Source organism: Hakea prostrata, chromosome 2 (genome assembly GCF_041222555.1).
Source record: "Hakea prostrata isolate BN-2017 chromosome 2, UWA_Hpros_2, whole genome shotgun sequence".
Lineage (NCBI taxonomy): Eukaryota > Viridiplantae > Streptophyta > Magnoliopsida > Proteales > Proteaceae > Hakea > Hakea prostrata.
Genome location: NC_142601.1, coordinates 55,013,244 through 55,032,054, shown reverse-complemented (window position 1 = coordinate 55,032,054; position 18,811 = coordinate 55,013,244). Strand labels below are relative to the sequence as shown.

At 36.1% G+C, this 18,811-nt stretch overlaps 3 protein-coding genes and 1 non-coding gene across 4 annotated transcripts; 2 read left to right on the top strand and 2 right to left on the bottom strand.

Moving 5' to 3' along the window:
- Positions 1-1,477, bottom strand: LOC149024975 (transcription repressor OFP14-like). Its single transcript, XM_089143046.1, has one exon. It carries the CDS (start codon positions 1,356-1,358, stop codon positions 510-512), a length of 849 nt encoding a protein of 282 aa, XP_088999172.1. The 5' UTR covers positions 1,359-1,477; the 3' UTR covers positions 1-509.
- Positions 1,478-7,335: 5,858 nt separating this feature from the next.
- TRNAL-CAA (transfer RNA leucine (anticodon CAA)) lies at positions 7,336-7,419 on the top strand. The gene has a single exon. It is a non-coding gene; the product is annotated as a tRNA-Leu (tRNA).
- Positions 7,420-12,221: 4,802 nt separating this feature from the next.
- On the top strand, positions 12,222-13,508 carry LOC149024973 (F-box protein SKIP23-like). The gene has a single exon (XM_089143548.1). It carries the CDS (start codon positions 12,222-12,224, stop codon positions 13,506-13,508), a length of 1,287 nt encoding a protein of 428 aa, XP_088999674.1.
- A 1,373-nt stretch (positions 13,509-14,881) lies between these two features.
- On the bottom strand, positions 14,882-18,013 carry LOC149024972 (aldehyde dehydrogenase family 2 member C4-like). The gene is made up of 9 exons (XM_089143045.1): positions 17,855-18,013; positions 17,505-17,647; positions 16,983-17,366; positions 16,762-16,851; positions 16,474-16,647; positions 16,216-16,353; positions 15,765-15,902; positions 15,611-15,672; positions 14,882-15,445 (listed from the first exon to the last, which is right to left on the bottom strand). Exons 1-9 carry the CDS (start codon positions 17,958-17,960, stop codon positions 15,175-15,177), a joined length of 1,506 nt encoding a protein of 501 aa, XP_088999171.1. The 5' UTR covers positions 17,961-18,013; the 3' UTR covers positions 14,882-15,174.
- Positions 18,014-18,811: the final 798 nt, after the last annotated feature.

The window sequence follows — 18,811 nt, the reverse complement described above, 5'->3', positions numbered from 1 at the left end:
GTTCTTCAATCTCTAACTGAAATTGATGAACTCTTCGCCCTTCCTAGGATCCATCCTTTTAAGAATCTTCAAATTTAGGAAGAGAAACTCAACATGAAAAACCAAAACCAGAACCCCAACCGCTGGAGCGATGGGAAATTCAAATGGAAAATAATGGAAGGGCTAAGAGCTCCTCCCTTCCAACAAATGAATTGTCTAATGGAGATTCTAGTTACAAAGAGCCACAATTTATTGAGTCTTGAAGTGAAAAGTGGAACCAGATCCAAGCCAAGAACATGCATGTTCGCCCATCCATCCATTCATTCATTCATTGATCAACTTGACTTATGGATTCAAGTATTTTCCGCAGCCATGGGTCCTGATTCCAGAAGATTTAACTTTTAACGACAACGCAATCAAAACCAATAAATTGCAAAAGAGATTTTAAGTTCAAATCCAAGCTGTGTGAAAAAGAAATGCATGGGGTCTTGATGGTGACTTTTGTTGCAGCGCCAGCTAAACCATAACTCTCACGTTACAGTCTCTTTCGTTCTTTTCTCTGCTGTCCTGGTCTTCTCCCTCCTAGTTGTCTTGATCTTACGTGGCTTTCCCGGCAAACAACCGGAATTCTGACGTAAAATTACAACCAGATCCACAAAAGCTCCAAGAATGTATTTGTAGGACTTCTTCTCGTTCAGCTCCAAGTAACTGAAGAGAAGCTCTTCCATGAAGTCCCAATCCACAATCTCATGCTCACTTAACCGGGCACGAACCATCTCCTCCATGGACTTCCGGAAATCCTTGAGGGGATCTCGAGTGTAGGTAAGCACTGCGATGCTCTCATCAGGGAGGATCAAATCTCCACTCTTGTTCTTCGCATTCATGGTGATCGATGCAGTGTCACCAGATAATAACCTCAACTGGTACTGTTCTTGTAGTGAATTAGAGGCGCTGGGGGACACGAAGAACCGATTCGATGGCCGTATATCGGGTGTTGCACTGCTCAACCTGGGTGATTCCAAGTGGAATGCTCTAGGACTACAGATTTCGCAGCGTTGATTGTTGGTGGCGCCACCGTCGTTGTTGTTATTGGTTTTGCAGTAGAGGGAATTGAAGTTTTTGTGGAGGAACTGATCTATGTCGGTGAGAGTTGCAGAATTATCATCATCATCATCATCATCATCACTATTTTTATGGCTTTTGGATTGGTTTTGATTCACGGTGAAGGAGGAGGTCTGAAGGTGCCTGCACCTCGATAAGAACCAATTCGAAGGGGTTTTCATGGAATTTGGATGGATTGGAAGTTGGGCCGGGGAAGGTTTCTTGAGCTTAGAGAGGCATATTTGCACAGACTTTTGAAAGCTTTTCTCATTGGGCATATTTTCCTTTTCTCAGGAAAAAAATGGAAGATAAATATAAGATTGATCAAAGGAAGGAGGGGGGAAAACTGAAAATTGGAAATTTTGGAGTTGAAGCAGTTTTTCATATAGAGCAATGGAAGAAGATACCCAGAAAGAGTAACAAATGACTTCAGATATAAATGGGAAAAAAGAACAAAAAAAATAAAAGGGTTGTTAATGTAAGTAGGTGGGTGGGGGTTACTCTCTTTTATTGAAAGGGCTTTGAATGGAACCTGTCTAATTGGCTTTAACTATTTATCAGGTCTAATTGGCTACCTGAACCTTTCAATCCTGGAGTCTTGACACCTTTCATTTAACACACCTTTGCATTTAACGCTTACACATCTATTTTTTCCGGCTCGTGTAAGAGATCGATCTCTGTTTGATTGGGTAGCATTCTGAAATTGACATTAGAAGACCCAAATTCGTCTTGACAGAATAGACAGAATAGGGTTGGAAATTGCTTGGGTGCTGCACAATTAATGCGCTGTATCTGCAGCTTGATCTCGACCATCTATTTTTGAAAAGTGTGCCTTTGCATTTTTGAGAAACGTACGGTTGAGATCTCAATATGTTGTTGAAGAGCAACAGGGGTGTAGGTTCTTTAGAATCTAATACTGTATTATTGTTTGTATTCTATTTATTTCTATTAATATAAAGTCTCATTTTCTCAAAAAAAAAAATGTTGCACAATTAGTACTCAAGTTGAACTCAATAGGGTTTGGGGTCGTCTTTTCAACCTTGAGAGTGGATAAATTCAAACCTTGGGATTAGGGTTGAGGCCTTGGTCCAACTTTACTCAGCTCTACCTGACCTTGAATGGAACCCTAACCTAATTAGTGATTTTTGGTGAATGAGGTAGCTATAATACATCTTCTTGTGGACGTGGTCTTTCCATTTTTGATATAGTTAATTTGTTCTTAAATTGTATATGAACTATAGATGTTTAAATTTAGAACAAATTGCACTGACACCCTAAAATGGAGGTCTTAAAGCATGACACTTTACTTTATATTGATTACCAAAAAAAAAAAGACACATTACTTTATATTTAAAAAGTACAGAGACCTTAAAATTAGATTTTCATTGGATATATTTGTCTAATTTGTCATTGAAAACCAATATTTTCAAAAATAATTAGTGATTTAACTGTTTTCAGTGTTAAAATTGCACTGTCACCCGAAAATGGAGACATTAAAACATTGGCACCCTACTTAATGTTTGAAAAACACATAGACCCCAAAATTGGATTTTTATTGGATACATTATTTTAATTTGTCACTGAAAACTGTTAAATCACTATTTATTTTTCTTTCAATTCTAAAAATATGTCTATAATAAACAGTGACTTAACGGTTTTCAGTGACAAATTCGACTAATGTATCCAATAAAAATTCAATTTTGGGGTCTCTGTCAAGGTTTAAAGTATCGATATCGAGTATTGTATCAATCAGGTGATTTTAAGAGACGTATAGTCCTGTATCGAGTATTGTATCGCTCTGGCTAATGTATTTTAGTGTAATTCAATGGAGAGACGTATTGCGATATATCGTATCGGTTGGGTCAAATATGGATACGTATCGGCTAGTACCGTATTGTATCGTGGGATACTTTAAACCTTGGTCTCTGTGTTTTTCAAACATAAAGTAGGATGTCAGTACTTTAGGGCCTCCATTTTGGGGTACCGGTGCAATTTGTTATTTTGAATATGATTACTGCATTTAATTCCACTTTTGGGCAGAAGTACCTTGGACATTTGTTGGCGTGTGATTTCAATTATTTCGATTAGTGAATATTGTTACCTTTTATTGAAGACCTTGAGAAAAACTTGAAATTATAAAGGTCGCAACATTGAGCTTGGATTTAAAAAACCCTTGGCCATTTTAGCTTGTTTCACCTCTAGTAGCACCTATACCGTACAAATGCATCAATAGATCACTAATGGATGGATCAACTAAAAAAGAAGAAGATGATATTGTTTTGTTGTCATTGATCGAAAATTTTCTTGCATTGTCATTGATTGAAGACCACCACCTATCGGAGACCATCCTTGCCTTTCCAACTCAAGATCATTTCATTTTCTTCTTGCCACCCCAACAAATAAACCCCAACTGCTCCTTCCTCTTTTTTTTTTGTTTTCTTTGCCGTGATTAGAGACTCCGTCTCTATTATTTTCTCATAAGTTCCACAATAAAAACATTAACATAGCAGAAATTCTTTTTGAATTAATTTGGGTAATGGGTTAGATCACCCATTCGATTGAGTTTCTTTGTTTTTCGTTCCGCTAACTTTAGTTGGAAATGTTATTTCACCTCTCCCTTCAACATCGTCCAGCTGCTGTAATGGTGGCATCAAGCACGATGATGTTGCCTCTGCCCAACTTGCAGAGAAGTTAATGATAAAATTTGGGACATCCTCCAAGGTTCCTTTCTCTTTTATTCTCTATTTCTTGATTTGTTAGATGAGCAATTATATTGATTCAATACTTGATTTTACTTTATATCAGTTAAGGTACTTGGAGAGGCTAGGATTCAAGACTTTGGCTGTATTTAAGATAACCGATTCTAGGAACTAAGGAGAGACACTGCAAATTATTGTCTCAGTAAACCAAAACTTAATATTGTTTGAAGTATGATACTCTTTGGAGAAGAAGACCGACTAACAAAAGGCTGTATGCATGCAAAGAAAGAAGAAGCAAAATGTGGGTTGAAAATAAAGACGAATGTGTTGTAGTACTGGAAGGAATACATGCAACTTAAGGAGGAAGAGCAAGGGAGGACTGAGTTTTTAGGTTTAGTCTGATTAACTGGGAAGGCCGTATGTAATGTTCGGGGAAGTGGCTGAATGGAAAGAATGCAAAAGACTTAAAATAATTAAAAAAAAAAAGGAAGTTGGACACTGTTTTGGTTACTTTTGTAAGCCCAGACTTGGGTGGTTAGTTTTGTAAAGAAAAACCTAATAGAAGGTTCAACTCTTAAATGGATCCGAATATGAATAGAATTTGAATTTTCAAGTATTCGTTTACTTCCTTACATTCGGCTTTAGTTAACTGTGGTGACATAAAGGAAAAACACTTCATCATCAAACTGATAGAGGAGGTAGAAGTTGCATTATGTGAGAAGCCCAAGATTCTTCTGAACGATTATTATGCTTTGGAGTTAATTTTCGAGCAATTGGTTTCCAGAGATTTCCGCTGTAAGATCATTCTAGTCGATCTATAATTCAATTAATTCTGTTTAAACTCATTTATGATCCAATTAAAATTGTTCGTAACATAAGTAATCAATTAATTAAAGTCCAATAAATTACCTCGGGTTTGATAATGGCTCTATAACCGATGAATGAAATGAAAATACGTCAGCCTACAAGACTTAACTCTTACCCAGAAAACCCTACAAGACTTAATTAGACATGAAACTGACCAAATGCGATGCCGTCAGCATTGACACCCTTAAATTGAAAAAACAAGTAGTTGAGTTTAATAAATATCAAATTAAATCAACTCCTCGTATAATTAGAGAAATTTTTTTTGGGGCAAATTAAAGACCAATTAATGCTGGCTTCTTAGCCTACGAAAACTGTTTGGTTTGTCCATATCCATCTATCAGCTAAGTTTGGATCTAAATTTTTTCTAAATAGACAGATTGTCTCCTCATGCCCCATTCAAAAGGACATGAGACAAGCCTGTTTGTGTATCATATCAAGATCATCTTATTGTGTGCAAGATTCATATATTTTATTTCTTTGTTGGATATAATATTTTTATATCAAAGAAAATGTTATTTCTACTATAAATATGTAATGCATATAACTCAGTAAGAGAGTTTGATTCGTCTTATCCTAATTTTTTTTAATATTTAATATATATTATCTATTTTATAATAATTTGAATTAATTAAATATTTTTAATTTATTTTGATGAGGAATATGTGATTTTTAGAGTTTTCATTGAAATTCACAGGCCAAAAACCATGCGTGGTTCTATGGGTATCCTATTGTTGTAACATAATTTTTTTTGGGGGGGGGGGGGAGAAGAGGGTTAAGATTTTCTAGGATGTTAATGGGCTATGACTTCTTAGTCACTGTAGATGATTAGATGTTATTTTAGTTTCAAATTATTGTATAAAGTTATCAATTGATTGTCTTTAATGCATGACTTGAAAATTCCTGAGGTGACCACAAAGTTTGCCCTAGTGAGCACTTGATTATACAAGAACCCAAATAAGTCCAAGGTATTAAAAAATAGATGGTGAAATTCAATTTCTAGTTTTCGGTATTCAAAATTGGTATTGTACTGAAACCGTACCGAATTACTAAAACCATACCGATTGGCATTCTTACTCAAAGATAGAACACTCCTTTATTTGGATTAAAACTTTGGGAATAACTAATAAAATCCATCGATGCATGCAATGATAAATTCTTTTACTTCTTTGTGTTTGAGGTGTTTGGGCCAGTTTACACACACCTTTACTAATCCTTAGGGGAGTTCATACATATTTATCTTATGCATTAACTCAATTTGAATTATTAAATCTTGATCTCTTCTTATTTTTTTGGGTATGTATATATACAAAAAAACCATCCGACACAACATTGATAGGGCGATCCAGAGATTTAGCGAAGTTGTTTTCCTCCTTGGAATAAAGAGAATATTACATATGGCACATAGAGAACACAAAGATACATCATCATAACGTGGTATAATTGAAACTATATCATGCACTTTCCAAACCGTTGACGGTTGTAACTAATTGACCACTAGTAACTACCACCAATAACTTTCCATTGGTATTGCTGCAACCAAATGGTATGTGTTGGGTTTAGATCAACCATGATTGTGGGCATTTTGCAGGAAATATTGCACCTTTGGGCAACAATGAAAGCATTTGAGGTGTACAATGGCGTTCGGAATCACCATTCTTTGGAGTCTTCTGTGCCATCAAGTGATTAGAAAATTTTCAAACTCTACTTTGCTATGTATAAGTTGTGAACCAAGCCCTTAGATCAATGATAAAACTTTTATAACATTAATTTAACGAGTGATTTTAACTTTTTGGTCAATAAGATTATCTCTAATGCTTAATTTTTTGAGATAATAGCATTTAAATCCCCAGTAAAAGTGTCCGTGGATGATTTTCCTTTTTTTTTTTTTGGGGGGGGGGCATAATGGATGAATTAAATCAATTAATATTCATCTCTTTCCTAATGCGGTTGAAAGTATTCACTCATATCTAACGGTCGAAGTAGTTGCCTAGTTGGAAATCTTTTTTTCTCTCGTTGTTTATGGCTTTATCATTTTTTTTCAAATTATGGACAATTGTTTGCTGAGAAACTAGCCGTTGAATTTCCAAATCATTGTCTCATGCGTTTGGTGAAACAAATCATTTATAAAATTTCACAACTACACAAAAGAAGAAATTAAAATTAGAGTTTCTTATGTATAACCCCTTTTAAGTTGGGTCAAAATTCTTGTTGGTTCTTGTGAATTATACATAAATATAAGAGGAGCAAATTGCATTGACTCTCCAAAATGGAGACTTTAAAGCACAGGCAATCCACTTTTTGTTTGAAAAACACATAGTCCAATCTAGTTAAAATGATTAGTTTTATTATCACAAAGAATATCATACCCTTCCAAGTAATCTTATTCTCATTTACCAAAAAAATAAGAAGAAACATTTTTCCACGAAGGTTATTTGATGAAGACATTGTTGTTGGATTTTTTTATCCTTAGATTTTGGTAAGGGCATTTTTGAAATTAAAAAAAAAAAGTGAGTTAACTGTTTCACTAATAGAATGGACTAATGTGGTAATGAATTGGGGTGTCTATGTTTTACAAATAAAAAGTGACGTCAATGCTTTAAAGCCTCTATTTTAGGGTGTTATTGCAATTTGAGCACTGCTTTGATATTAATATGTATTAAATTAATTTTTTTAACTAATTTACAAGATGGTCAGGATGGCCGAGTGGTCTAAGGCGCCAGACTCAAGTTCTGGTCTTCGTGAGAGGGCGTGGGTTCAAATCCCACTTCTGACATTTATATTTTATCTTGGCTTCCACTAGCCATCCATTCAGAATCATCCGAAATTTATTTATTTATTATTATTATTTTTTTAAAATTTTAGTTAACAGAATCCATCCAACTCGAAGACAAAAAAAACCAAACACCCATAAACAACATTAAGAGGAACCAAACTTAATTAGTCCATTTATCCTGTTTGAAAGATAGATATGGATATATTAAAGCCCTGGAGACTTGTAAATGGGAGTCACTACAGTTTTTTTTGGGAATAGATAGCTGATAATATTAGAAAAATAATGCATAAAATTACATTCGATAATAAATCTTTCCCTCTGCATCATCATGAACAATATCCGTGAGGGCAGAAGGTATTCCCCCTGTATCAAAATGGATCAACGATGCTTCAAGAAGGGGCTAGCCAAAAAATCCGCACAATAGGTTAACTCCTGGACATGATGCATGAACACACACTCCGTGAACTGTCGCTGCAAAGGAGTCACTATAGATTTGATTTGCAGATACTTCTCAATGGAATACAATCCATTATCCCTTCCAAACCCACTCATCTTGTATCCACCATAAGGACAGTTATCGAAAGCTAAGTAGCAATTGATCCAAACGATGCTTGCATGAATTGATCTTGAGACCGTGTTGGCAATGTTCAAGTCTTTGGTCACCACTCCTGCTAAGCCATACATAGTGTTGTTGGCTCTCTGAATTGTCTCTTCCATTTATTTTAATCAAGATTACGATTATGGCCCATATGAACCCCATGATCATGGTTATCATGATATAAAGGGCCTGTTTGGTTACATGAATTTAGAGATTTGTAATCTTTGGATTCATGAATGCGAGACTTATACTTGTTTGGTTGAGAAAATATCTAGATTCATGAAATCTAGAGATTCATCTTTTTACGCTAAAAATGTGAATCTGTAAACTTATGGGTATGGGGTGAAATCTAGAGATTTCATCGCTACTAAAAAAACGTGAAACATTTGTGTATTCACAAAAATCACAGATGAATCCATATTTTATAAATTATGACTCCATAGATTTGAAATCTATAGATTAAATTCTCTAGATATTTGAAATCTCTTGACTCATGTAAACCCTAAAGGGCATTCAACTTTGAGAGTCAATGTGTATAATTATATCTCCTGTCTCCCCTTCCTATTTTGACTACTCGTTCCTTTTGGGAGTGCCTCCATCAACTTTAAATCAAAGTTATCTGACATTAATTAAATATTTTGGCTTGAATAGAGTTGAACCTTAACATATCAATTAAGTGGCGTTGGTTGTTGTTAATGAGCCAATGAGCCAGTCCGTTGTTGTTGGTCACTACCACCACCACCATCTATAATGGTTGCCGTCCAGATCCACCCAATGTATTGTAATCGTCGAATTTGAATCTGAGCGGATATCAAGCAAACGTTTTTTTTTTTCCCCTTTTCCGTAAACGTCAAAAGATTAATTAATTCGAGTGGATATCACGCTCGTAGGGTCTGCCCATGTCAGGCAAAGATAGTGTGGTCATGTAAGTGATAGTATGAGTCCAAGGGTAGGCTAATGGATTTAGAAACCAATCCTAGTATGGCTTGGTTGAACCCTTGAAATGGAACTTCATTTTTTTTTCTGAGTTTTTTTACATGTGGGTCCCTTTAGTAGACCACAAACTAATGTTGGGTCTCCTTAGTACAATGTACTATGTGTGGGTCCCAACCAAACTAACACCGTTAGTTGCTGTTAAGTATATTCAAATTTCAAACGTGAAGGGACAAAAATGCCCCTTAGATAATTTAATACATTGTCTTATTATTTATTATTCATTTTTTTGGATATATATATATATTTTAACCGTATAATTAAATGCATAATGACCAATTATTTCTCTTTAAAACCCAATATTAACACAATGTATTAAACAACCTGAGGGACACTCGGGTCTGTTCACGTTTAAAATTTAAATATGCTAACGATGTTAGTTTTGGTTGGGACCCATATGTAATATATTACACTAAAGGGACCCAACATTAGATCATGGTCCAGTAAGGGACTCACACGTAATTTTTTTTAATACCCTAAATTGATCATTCGGATTAGTTCTAATGCATGTAAGATATATGAACTCCTAAATTCATCCAAATTGAATTCAAAATTTCTATTTTATGTTAATTCATTATGATAAAATCATCAAATTTAATCGAAGTCTCTTTGTGTTTGAGTTTTTTTATTGAACAAATCGTCATGGAAAACCCTGCACTCAACAAGATACCATGTGTCAATTGCGAGAGGAGTTTTCAAAATGAAAAGGCTCTCAGAAGCCACAATAATAGTTCTCATCGTACTATGAAACATATGTAGTAATGTTTTTTCAACTTCTGCTGATTTGGAGAAACACAGAATTGAGAAAGGACATCAATAACTTTCAACTACATTGTAAGAAATTAAATATGAATTCCTTACCATCTTTATATTATTTTATTTTACTTATTCCAACAAATTTTGTCATGCTTATACAATTTTTTTTTTCTTCCTTTTGCATGTAGATGATTGTTATCTTCAAGCTCTTGAGAACGTGGATTATCTTATGATATTATTATCTAATATTTAGTTCAGTTTAGTTAACAGTAAATAAAGTTTTATTATGTCCGCGTTTAGATAACGACAAATTAATTGATGATGTTCTAGAATATTATGATAATATATATAATAAAATTATTATACTTAAAATTATATATTCCTGCTTTAAAATTATATTAAATATTTTGTCTTTCCAATGTCGACCCTGGTGATGGTATATTAGCATGAAAGTTAATAAGTTTCCTTGGCAAATATTTCAAATAGTTTTCTGGGAATAACAATCCATGGATCCCTCCCTCCCTCCCTCCCTCCCTCCTGGCCTGGTGAAATTAAATTCCATGTAGCCCTTAAAATTAGTGGTGATACACGTGGGTGGGCTTCGTGCTGTAGTTAGAAATTTCTTAGGAGAGACCATTCTGACCATATTGAAATCGGCCCAATTTTAAGATCCCTTCATTGGTGAGGCTTTGGCACTGTAGATGTAGATGGGCTTTACACAATGGATTTTGTTTTTAGCCCAAAAAATCCAGTCCATTTTGGATGACCGTTTGACTTAACTCACCCTGGTTACACAGCTTTGGTTATTTGTTTGGCTTGAATAGAGTTGAAGCATAGCCTATCAATTAAGGGGCGTTTTTTTTTTTTTGGTAGGAAGCTGAAAAACTTTATTCATGAACTTGAAAAGAAATACAGACACTTAACAAAGAAAAGAAAGAAAAACAAATAATAAATGCATGAAAATACAAAGTTCTATCCGAACTAAGGAATGGAAATTGACCAAATGTCATACATGCAATAGACAAGGTCTTCCAACTAAGGAATGGGTTGAGCCCAATAAACCCTTAGAATAGTGGTTGTACCAACCACAACAACAATTAAGCACAAGGAATACGACATACGTATCCTCCATCACAAACGCCCAAAGAGGCGACAAGCCACAAAGGCTGACACAAACACACCCCAATGACAGAAATACACGCCACAAGGGCGGGAAGATAACATTCCACAAAGGCGGAGAGATAACACGCCACAAGGGCGGAGAGATAACACGCCACAAGGGCGGAAACGATAGCTCTCACAACAGCAAAGCTTCCAGATCCACGAGAGACACTTTCAACTCTGACGTAAAACCTTCAGATCTGTAGAATGCACTACTGAATCTCGCATCTACCTGGTGCATTTTTTTTCTTCTTTTAATAAGCCGAACTTTCTACCGGTTGGGAAAAAAGCGAGAAACAGAGAGATGGAGAGAGCTGAACCTTCCACCGGTTGGGAAAAAAGCAAGAAACAGAGAGATGAAGAGAATGAGAGCTGGAGAATCTTCCACCGGTTTTTTTTTTTCTTCTTTTCCTCTTGGGGGACAAAAGTGTAACCAGAGAGATGGAGAGAATTAAGAGGCTTTGATTTTTGTTAATCAAGGCAATGAGCCAATCCTTTGTATAGTGGTTGCCTTCCAGATCCACCTAATGTGTTGTAAATCGTCGGATTTGAATCCAAGCCTCTTGCGGATATGAACACTAATTAAAAAAATTGTAGATTGTCCAAGCAGGGTTGGTTGAGTGGTAAAGATCCATACTTCTCAGTGAAGAGGTCATGGTTCGACCCTTGCGGAAGGCATTAAATTTCCAATATTAAAAAAAGCACAGGTACCAAAAAAAAAAAAAAAAAAAACCGACGGAGTAGATTGAATGAGATCGAGGGGAGTTGGTTTATTAGAAGACGAAGTCTGTGTTTCCTTCTTTTTCTCAAGAGTCTGTCTCTTACTCCAACTCAAACTTCCTCTTTCAAATTCCGGTATGTATAGAGCGTCTGTGGATGATATATATATATATATATACGTCTTTCTTTTTTAGGTTGAGTTCATGATCGCTCGCACTATCGACCTCATGACTGGAGTACTGGGAGAAAGAAAGCTGATGTACGTCGCAATACCCTAGCTAACTACTACCTTCATTCTCAAATAGCATAGCACAGTACTGAGGTAATATATATCCTTGCCTTCTTATCTTTCCTCTCGATTCTTCTATCTGATATCCAAATTAATTTTGATCTCTCCCAATCCTATCTCTATTAAAGATCAATCAAGAGAGAGCCATTAATAATTTCCCGTCTTGTCTTCAGTAGTAATTTTTGTTGTTTAAACTAGTCTGCATCAGCATAACTCGATCGCCATCCTAGCTCCTCAGCCCTCATCCGCTAGCTGCCACGTACCTATTAATCACCTTATAATTAAATGGCTTCTGATTCTACTGTCGATTGGTCTGAACTACCACCTGAACTCAGCGAGCTCATCCTTGACCGATTGACCAATCTTTCTGACCATATTCGATTTGCTTCTGTGTGTTCTTCATGGCAATCGTCAATTAATACAATAAGTTATTATCGCAGCCGTCTACCTCCAACTCCATTTTTTATGCTTCCCCCTAGCAATAGCAATAGCAATAGCAATAGCAACGACGACACCACTCAAACCCAACCATTCTTTAATCTCTCGAGTCGTAAGGTTACGGCGCTTCAAATGCCAGAGATTCATCAGAAGTGGTGTTGTGGGTCTTCTCAAGGCTGGCTACTGACGGCGAATGGGTTCACCGGAGAGGTTCAGCTATTCAATCCAGTCTCTAAACTCCGTATCCAGCTTCCTTCCCTTTTCAACTTCTCCTTTCGTAATTCTTCTAAGTATGGAATCCCACCTGAACCTCCAACCGATACACCCAGACATTACATCCATAAGGTGGTTCTATCTTCGAATCCTTGCAGAACATCAGAGTCAGACTATGTAGTGGTAGTCATAGTCACTAATCAAAAACGCTTAGCTTATTATAAGCCAGCAGGATCAGCTAACAGGTGGACTAACATAGTTCCGACAACATGCGGTCATTTTGAAGATGCTATATTCTACGAGGGTTTACTACATGTTGTTAGCAACCATGGACCTATTTTAACTTTTGATTTTAGTTCTGAACCCCCAATTGAGAGGGAAATCAGTCGCAAACCAGCTGATGCTTTCGGTGACATGTTTTATTTGGTGCAAGTATTAGGGGAACTATTGTTAGTTTCAAGGCATCTCTTATATGAAGGTGACACAGAACTCGGCCATTTCGATGATGAATATTACAGAGATATCAGCATCGTCCACCCACCATTCGTATTCCAAACTATTAAGTTTTGGGTTTACAAAATGGACGAGACCAAGCGTGTGTGGATCCGAACAACGGAAGGCATTGGTGACAACATTTTGTTTCTGGGAAATAGTAGCTCAATTTCACTTCCTGCCCAAGAATTATTTCCAGGATGCAAGGGGAACTCCATTTATTTTAATCAAGATTGGGATTATGGACCATATGAACCCTATGATTATGGTTATCATGATACAGGGGTATTCAACTTTGAGAGCCGGCGTGTAGAATCATTTCTCCAGTCACCCCCTCCTATTTTGACTACTCGTTCCTTTTGGTTTACACCTGAACCTTTTGGGACTGCCACCATCAACTTTATATCAAAATTATTTGATATTAATTAAATATTTTTAAATGTATTTTTGATGAGAGGAATGTTTGGCTTTCAGGGTTTTGAGGCCAATAACCATCTGTGGTTCTGAGGGTGACTATCCTATTATGTAATTTAGTTTTTTTTTCTTTTTTCTTTTTTCTTTTTTCTTTTTGAGGGTAAGATTTTCTGGCATGTTAATTGGCTATGGCTTCTTAGTCAATGTGACTCCTGCGTATGTTTTAGATGTTCTTCTTTATTATATCTATGCAGATGAAGCTTTGCTGTAAAAGTTTCAGAATCAAACCGTCTATGCTGTATCTTGTTTTCAATCTTCTTTTGTTCAGTTATTTGATTTTTTCTTTGGAAAAAAATCATCCGCTGTGAACAATAGTGCATTTTTGTATCAAATAGAGGTTGAGATTAAAAGCTTAATTTTAAAATCCTCAATAGTCTTCTATTTGCTTTACTTTCTCAGCCAATCATTTAGTACAAAAGTGCACTGTTGTGCACAACAGAGGATGTTACCAGTGTCCTTTCGACACTAGGGTTGTCAATGGGCATCTAGCTAGTTACCACAAATACTCTTTTAAGGATTTGTGAGAACAACCTCACATTGGTTACTATGATCAAGGGGTATTTGAGGAAAGCAATCAAATAACATCTAGTGAGGATTCCATTTGAGTGACAGATTCTTTATATTGAGCTTTACAACAGTGTGGCTGAGTCAAATACCAAAAAAAATAGATGTGACTGAAAGAATGATAATCTTGCATTAAAGCAAACCCAGATGTCTAAAGGTTCTTATAAACATGATCATAACCATATTGGTGACTCAATTGCTTTCTGGGCACAGGCTGCCTCAAATAATTCAGCTCTTTCCTGAAATAAGAGAGTAACCAATCATGTTTTGCTTTCCTATTTACTTAAAAAATATATAACTTGTTCATTCCTACTTGAACATGTAATTGTTTCTAAAAGCTAGCACAACCCTTTGGAAAGGGTGATCACCCATCATTAAATCAGTCTGTTACAGCCCCAAACATTCCCTAGTTCTGAAAGTGAAAAGTCATGAAAAGTCATGTTTGTTATCATCAAAACCAATGAAGGCTGATAAAGTAATGCTGACATGATATTTCCTAACAGTAATGCTTTATCCTTTGAGATAATAACATTTAAATCCCCCAATAAAGTATATATGGAATTATGGATGAATCCTCTTGTCTGATCTCATATCCATCCCTTTGGTAGGTGAAGGGGGATTCCTTAAACCAACTGGATATCACTCTCCGCCTTGTCGAAAACTGGCCTACCGAAATCTCAAATATTACTTTAACCTTCACAAAAAAAATGGTAAAAATGTCAATGGGTTGTCGAAATTTTGTATACAATCTGCATTCGGGTACTACAAAAATAACAATTTGAATATGATTTCATTTGAGCGGAAAATAATACAATATTATCAACATATTGTAAGATGTGGATATGGTGTTGCCATTCTCCAATCCAAATTCACTGGTAGAGTGCTAAATATGCTGTTCGATCCTTTATTTTTTCACTGATTTCCCATATAGTCAGGATGGCCAAGTGGTCTAAGGCGCATCCCACTTCTGACATTCACTTTTTGTATTTTTTATTTATCTTGGCTCCAATTAAGTAATTGGTCCTCTTATCCTTTTTGAAACATAGATACAAATATATTAAAGCCATGGAGAATTGTAAATGGGAGTCACTACAGACTTGATTTGCAGATACTTCTCAATGGCATAAAATCCATTATCCCTTCCAAACCCACTCATCTTGTATCCACCATAAGGACACTTATCGAAAGCTAAGTAGCAATTGATCCAAACGATGCCTGCACGAATTGATCTTGAGACCGTGTTGGCAATGTTCAAGTCTTTGGTCACCACTCCTGCTGCTAAGCCATACATAGTGTTGTTGGCTCTCTGAATTGCCTCTTCCATTGTCCTACAATTTCATAATTACACAGAAGGCTTAATTTGGTGTCTCAGTAACCTGACTAAGACCAAAAACAACCCTGCCCTTGGCCCAAATAAAACCTGGGTTTAGGTACCCTGGTTTTGAGATTCGATCAAGATTGGATTAAACGCACATCAGGAATTTGGAACTTACTTGAACTTCATGAGAGACATTACAGGTCCAAATATCTCATCCGTTGCTATTTTCATATCTTCCTGTTTAATAAGGTGATTATTAAAAAAGGAAATGAAAAATGCCCATTAGTATTTCATCCTTAAATTCGTTTGGAAGACTTAAAATCCTGTACCTTCACATCTGTGAAAATTGTGGGCTCAATATAGTATCCCTTCTCTCCACATGGTTTTCCTCCGCTTAACAAGGTGGCTCCCTCTTTCTTTCCATATTCAATGTATGCAAGGATTTTCTTGAACTGCTGTTTATCAGCCTGCAAGAGCACCCAATCAGGGAATAGGTTAGATTATATTGCTTAATTGAGTTTCTTGTTCTTCTTGTCAGCTCCCTCTGGAGAGGACTCAAACCAACCACTTAACGATGCATTCGTCTACTAATGCTATCAAACCAATGCAAAACAAAAGGAAGCTAGAGAGGAAAACCATCTGCTTACGGGTCTGATAAGAATTAATGACAAATCTAATATAAGACAGGGCAGAGTTACTAATTATCTTGAAACCTTACAGTTTTGATGTTCTTTTTTCCCAAGCTAAATAAGAGTAATAGCAATAATGGTCAAGTTTTACCTGGGGACCTTGCTGAGAACGAGGATCAAATGGGTCACCGACCACCAAAGTTTTTGCCTTTTCTGCTGCTCTCTTCACAAATTCATCATAAATTCCTTCTTGGACATAGACTCGAGATCCAGCTACACAGATTTCTCCCTGCAGTTGATTCGATAATCACAAGATTTATATTGTTGATCGACTAGATTTACTAGCCCAGACACAGTGGAAAGTAAATGATAAACAGTAAAAGTTGAAAAACAGAACAAAGAAAAGAACCTTATTATGGAAGACGCCCAAGAAAGCAAGGTTAACAGCCATGTCCATATCTGCATCATCGAAAATTATAAGAGGGGACTTCCCACCCAATTCAAGTGATATAGATTTCAAATTGCTTGCTGCTGCAGCTTGCATGACTAACCGCCCAACCTCTGTAGATCCCGTAAAACTAACCTGGATCAATAGAATCGATGACAAGAACAAATGAAAAATTCTTTCTTCCAAGAGCTACCAAAAAGTAGCTTTTGCAAATAACTAAACAATTTATGAAGTGGGAAAAGAGATCACTTTGTCAATGTCCATATGAGAAGAAATGGCAGCTCCTGCTGTGGGACCAAACCCATTAACAACATTGATCACTCCATCAGGAATTCCAGCCTAACAACGTAGCAAACAAAATATGCTCGATTAAGTGAAGGAGAACAGAACACAGAAGTAAAAAAAAAATTTCTTGTAATCCTCTCAGAACTTAATACATTTTTTTAATATAACCAGAAGTAATTAATTACCAGCTTAGAAAGATATGCACAGAAGAGAGCTGAGAGTGATGTCTGCTCGGCAGGCTTGACGACAATGGTACAGCCGGCGGCCAAGGCAGGGGCAACCTTTATAGCGAACATCCAAAGAGGGAAGTTCCATGGAGTAATATGGCCGACGACACCAATGGGCTCACGCAGAGTGTAGCCCTGAAGCTCCCTTGCCATCTTCAATGTCTCTCCATGAATTTTGTCTGCGGCACCTGCATAGTAACGGAAAATGTCTGCTGCATAAGGAACCTCCGCTGCCACCCCTAAACTATACAATTTCCCTGCATCAATGGTTTCCAAGGCAGCCAGTTCTTCTGCATTTTGCTCTATTAGATCAGCAAATTTCATCATTATCTTTCCCCTATTCTGCAATTAATTAGTGAACAATCCAGTACCCAAGTTAAAACATAAACAAAATTCCCTCCTTATGTTTTCTTCAAAAGAATTAGTTCGCAGTTTAATTTCATGGTGTGTGGATGGTCATGGGTGACAGAGAGATCTTACAAAACCGGACATGCGAGGCCATTTTCCATGATCAAAAGCTTCTCTGGCAGCCTTAACTGCCAAATCAACATCTTCTGCATCTCCTTCTGCTATCTTCGTAATCACTTCTTCAGTTCGTGGGTCTATTGTTTCAAAAGTTTTTCCTGCATCACGGTCAAAACATTAAATCTTTCAACATCCATGATGCAATGAAACAAATAGGGAATCTCTCTAGCTTTGCTTAGCTATTAAATGTAAGGAAAACAGAAGATAGAATCAGCAGAACGAACTAGAACTGAGGGAACTGAGGGAGATGAAGAAATAAAGCAGTTAAACTGAAGGCAGGCGAGAGAAATAGGATATAGAAGAACCTGAAACGGCATCGACGAATTCTCCATTGATGAAGAGCTTTGTGAACTTGATTTCAGGGATCTTGACATGTTTCTGTGAGCTACCGTTACTGGTTTCCTCAGCCATCTCTCACCGCCGACGGCAATCCCAGCGTCGTCTTCCTCTTCCCCTCGACAAAGTGGAAGGTATAGCAATGCTTTAACACCAAACAAGAAGTGATATATATAGAGTTATATAGAGCTATATTTTTTATCCCCTGAAATATAACTAAATTACAATCTTATTCCTTGTATTTTCTACTTATTGAACTTTACTATTGCTCCGTTACCGTTAAAAAATCAAGTATTTATTATTTATTTATTTATTTATTTTTAAGGCGTCCAAAATAACCCTGAGTCATGGTTAGTATTAACTTAATCTTTTGTTAAATTTCTTTTCAACTATTAGTAAATAACAGGTAAAAAGAATTACCTCTTGCAATTTTTTCCCTCTGAAGTCAACTTCAAAGCTGATAGTTGATCCATAACTTAGCAATAATGATAATTTAACACTTGCATTTAAAGAAGAGTAAAATAGTCTTTGTATACTGACACCTAGCCATTTTAATTGACACGGTTTGAATTGAGAGGATAATAGTAATTTCATAAATTATGGAGTTTGATATATAATTTTACTATAACAAAAGGACATCAATAATTATCCCTATATATTTTCCTTAATTAACTATTTACACCTCAGCTATCAATTTTCATCCTTCTTACCATAGTTTGTGTATGAAAATGATAGCTAACCCCTCTTTCAATTTCAATTGGCCGAAAAACACTTATACCTTACTTATCAAATCAAAGGGGACAATCCTATTGGTAGTACCTAAAAGTCTTAATTGTTCACCAAAAGAAAAAAAAACCTAAAAGGCCTAGTTGAATTATTTTTATTATTATTTGTAGAAAGATGATTTATTCAACAAACAAGTGGAG

Bases quoted from the DNA above. Each gene is read 5' to 3' on its own strand.
- LOC149024975 (XM_089143046.1), bottom strand. From the start codon at position 1,358: ATGCCCAATGAGAAAAGCTTTCAAAAGTCTGTGCAAATATGCCTCTCT.
- LOC149024973 (XM_089143548.1), top strand. From the start codon at position 12,222: ATGGCTTCTGATTCTACTGTCGATTGGTCTGAACTACCACCTGAACTC.
- LOC149024972 (XM_089143045.1), bottom strand. From the start codon at position 17,960: ATGGCTGAGGAAACCAGTAACGGTAGCTCACAGAAACATGTCAAGATC. The intron at 16,648-16,761 runs GTGATCTCTTTT...CTATTGATCCAG, and splicing joins CTCATATGGACATTGACAAA to GTTAGTTTTACGGGATCTAC. The intron at 15,446-15,610 runs GTAAGTTCCAAA...ATGAAATTGTAG, and splicing joins ATGTCTCTCATGAAGTTCAA to GACAATGGAAGAGGCAATTC.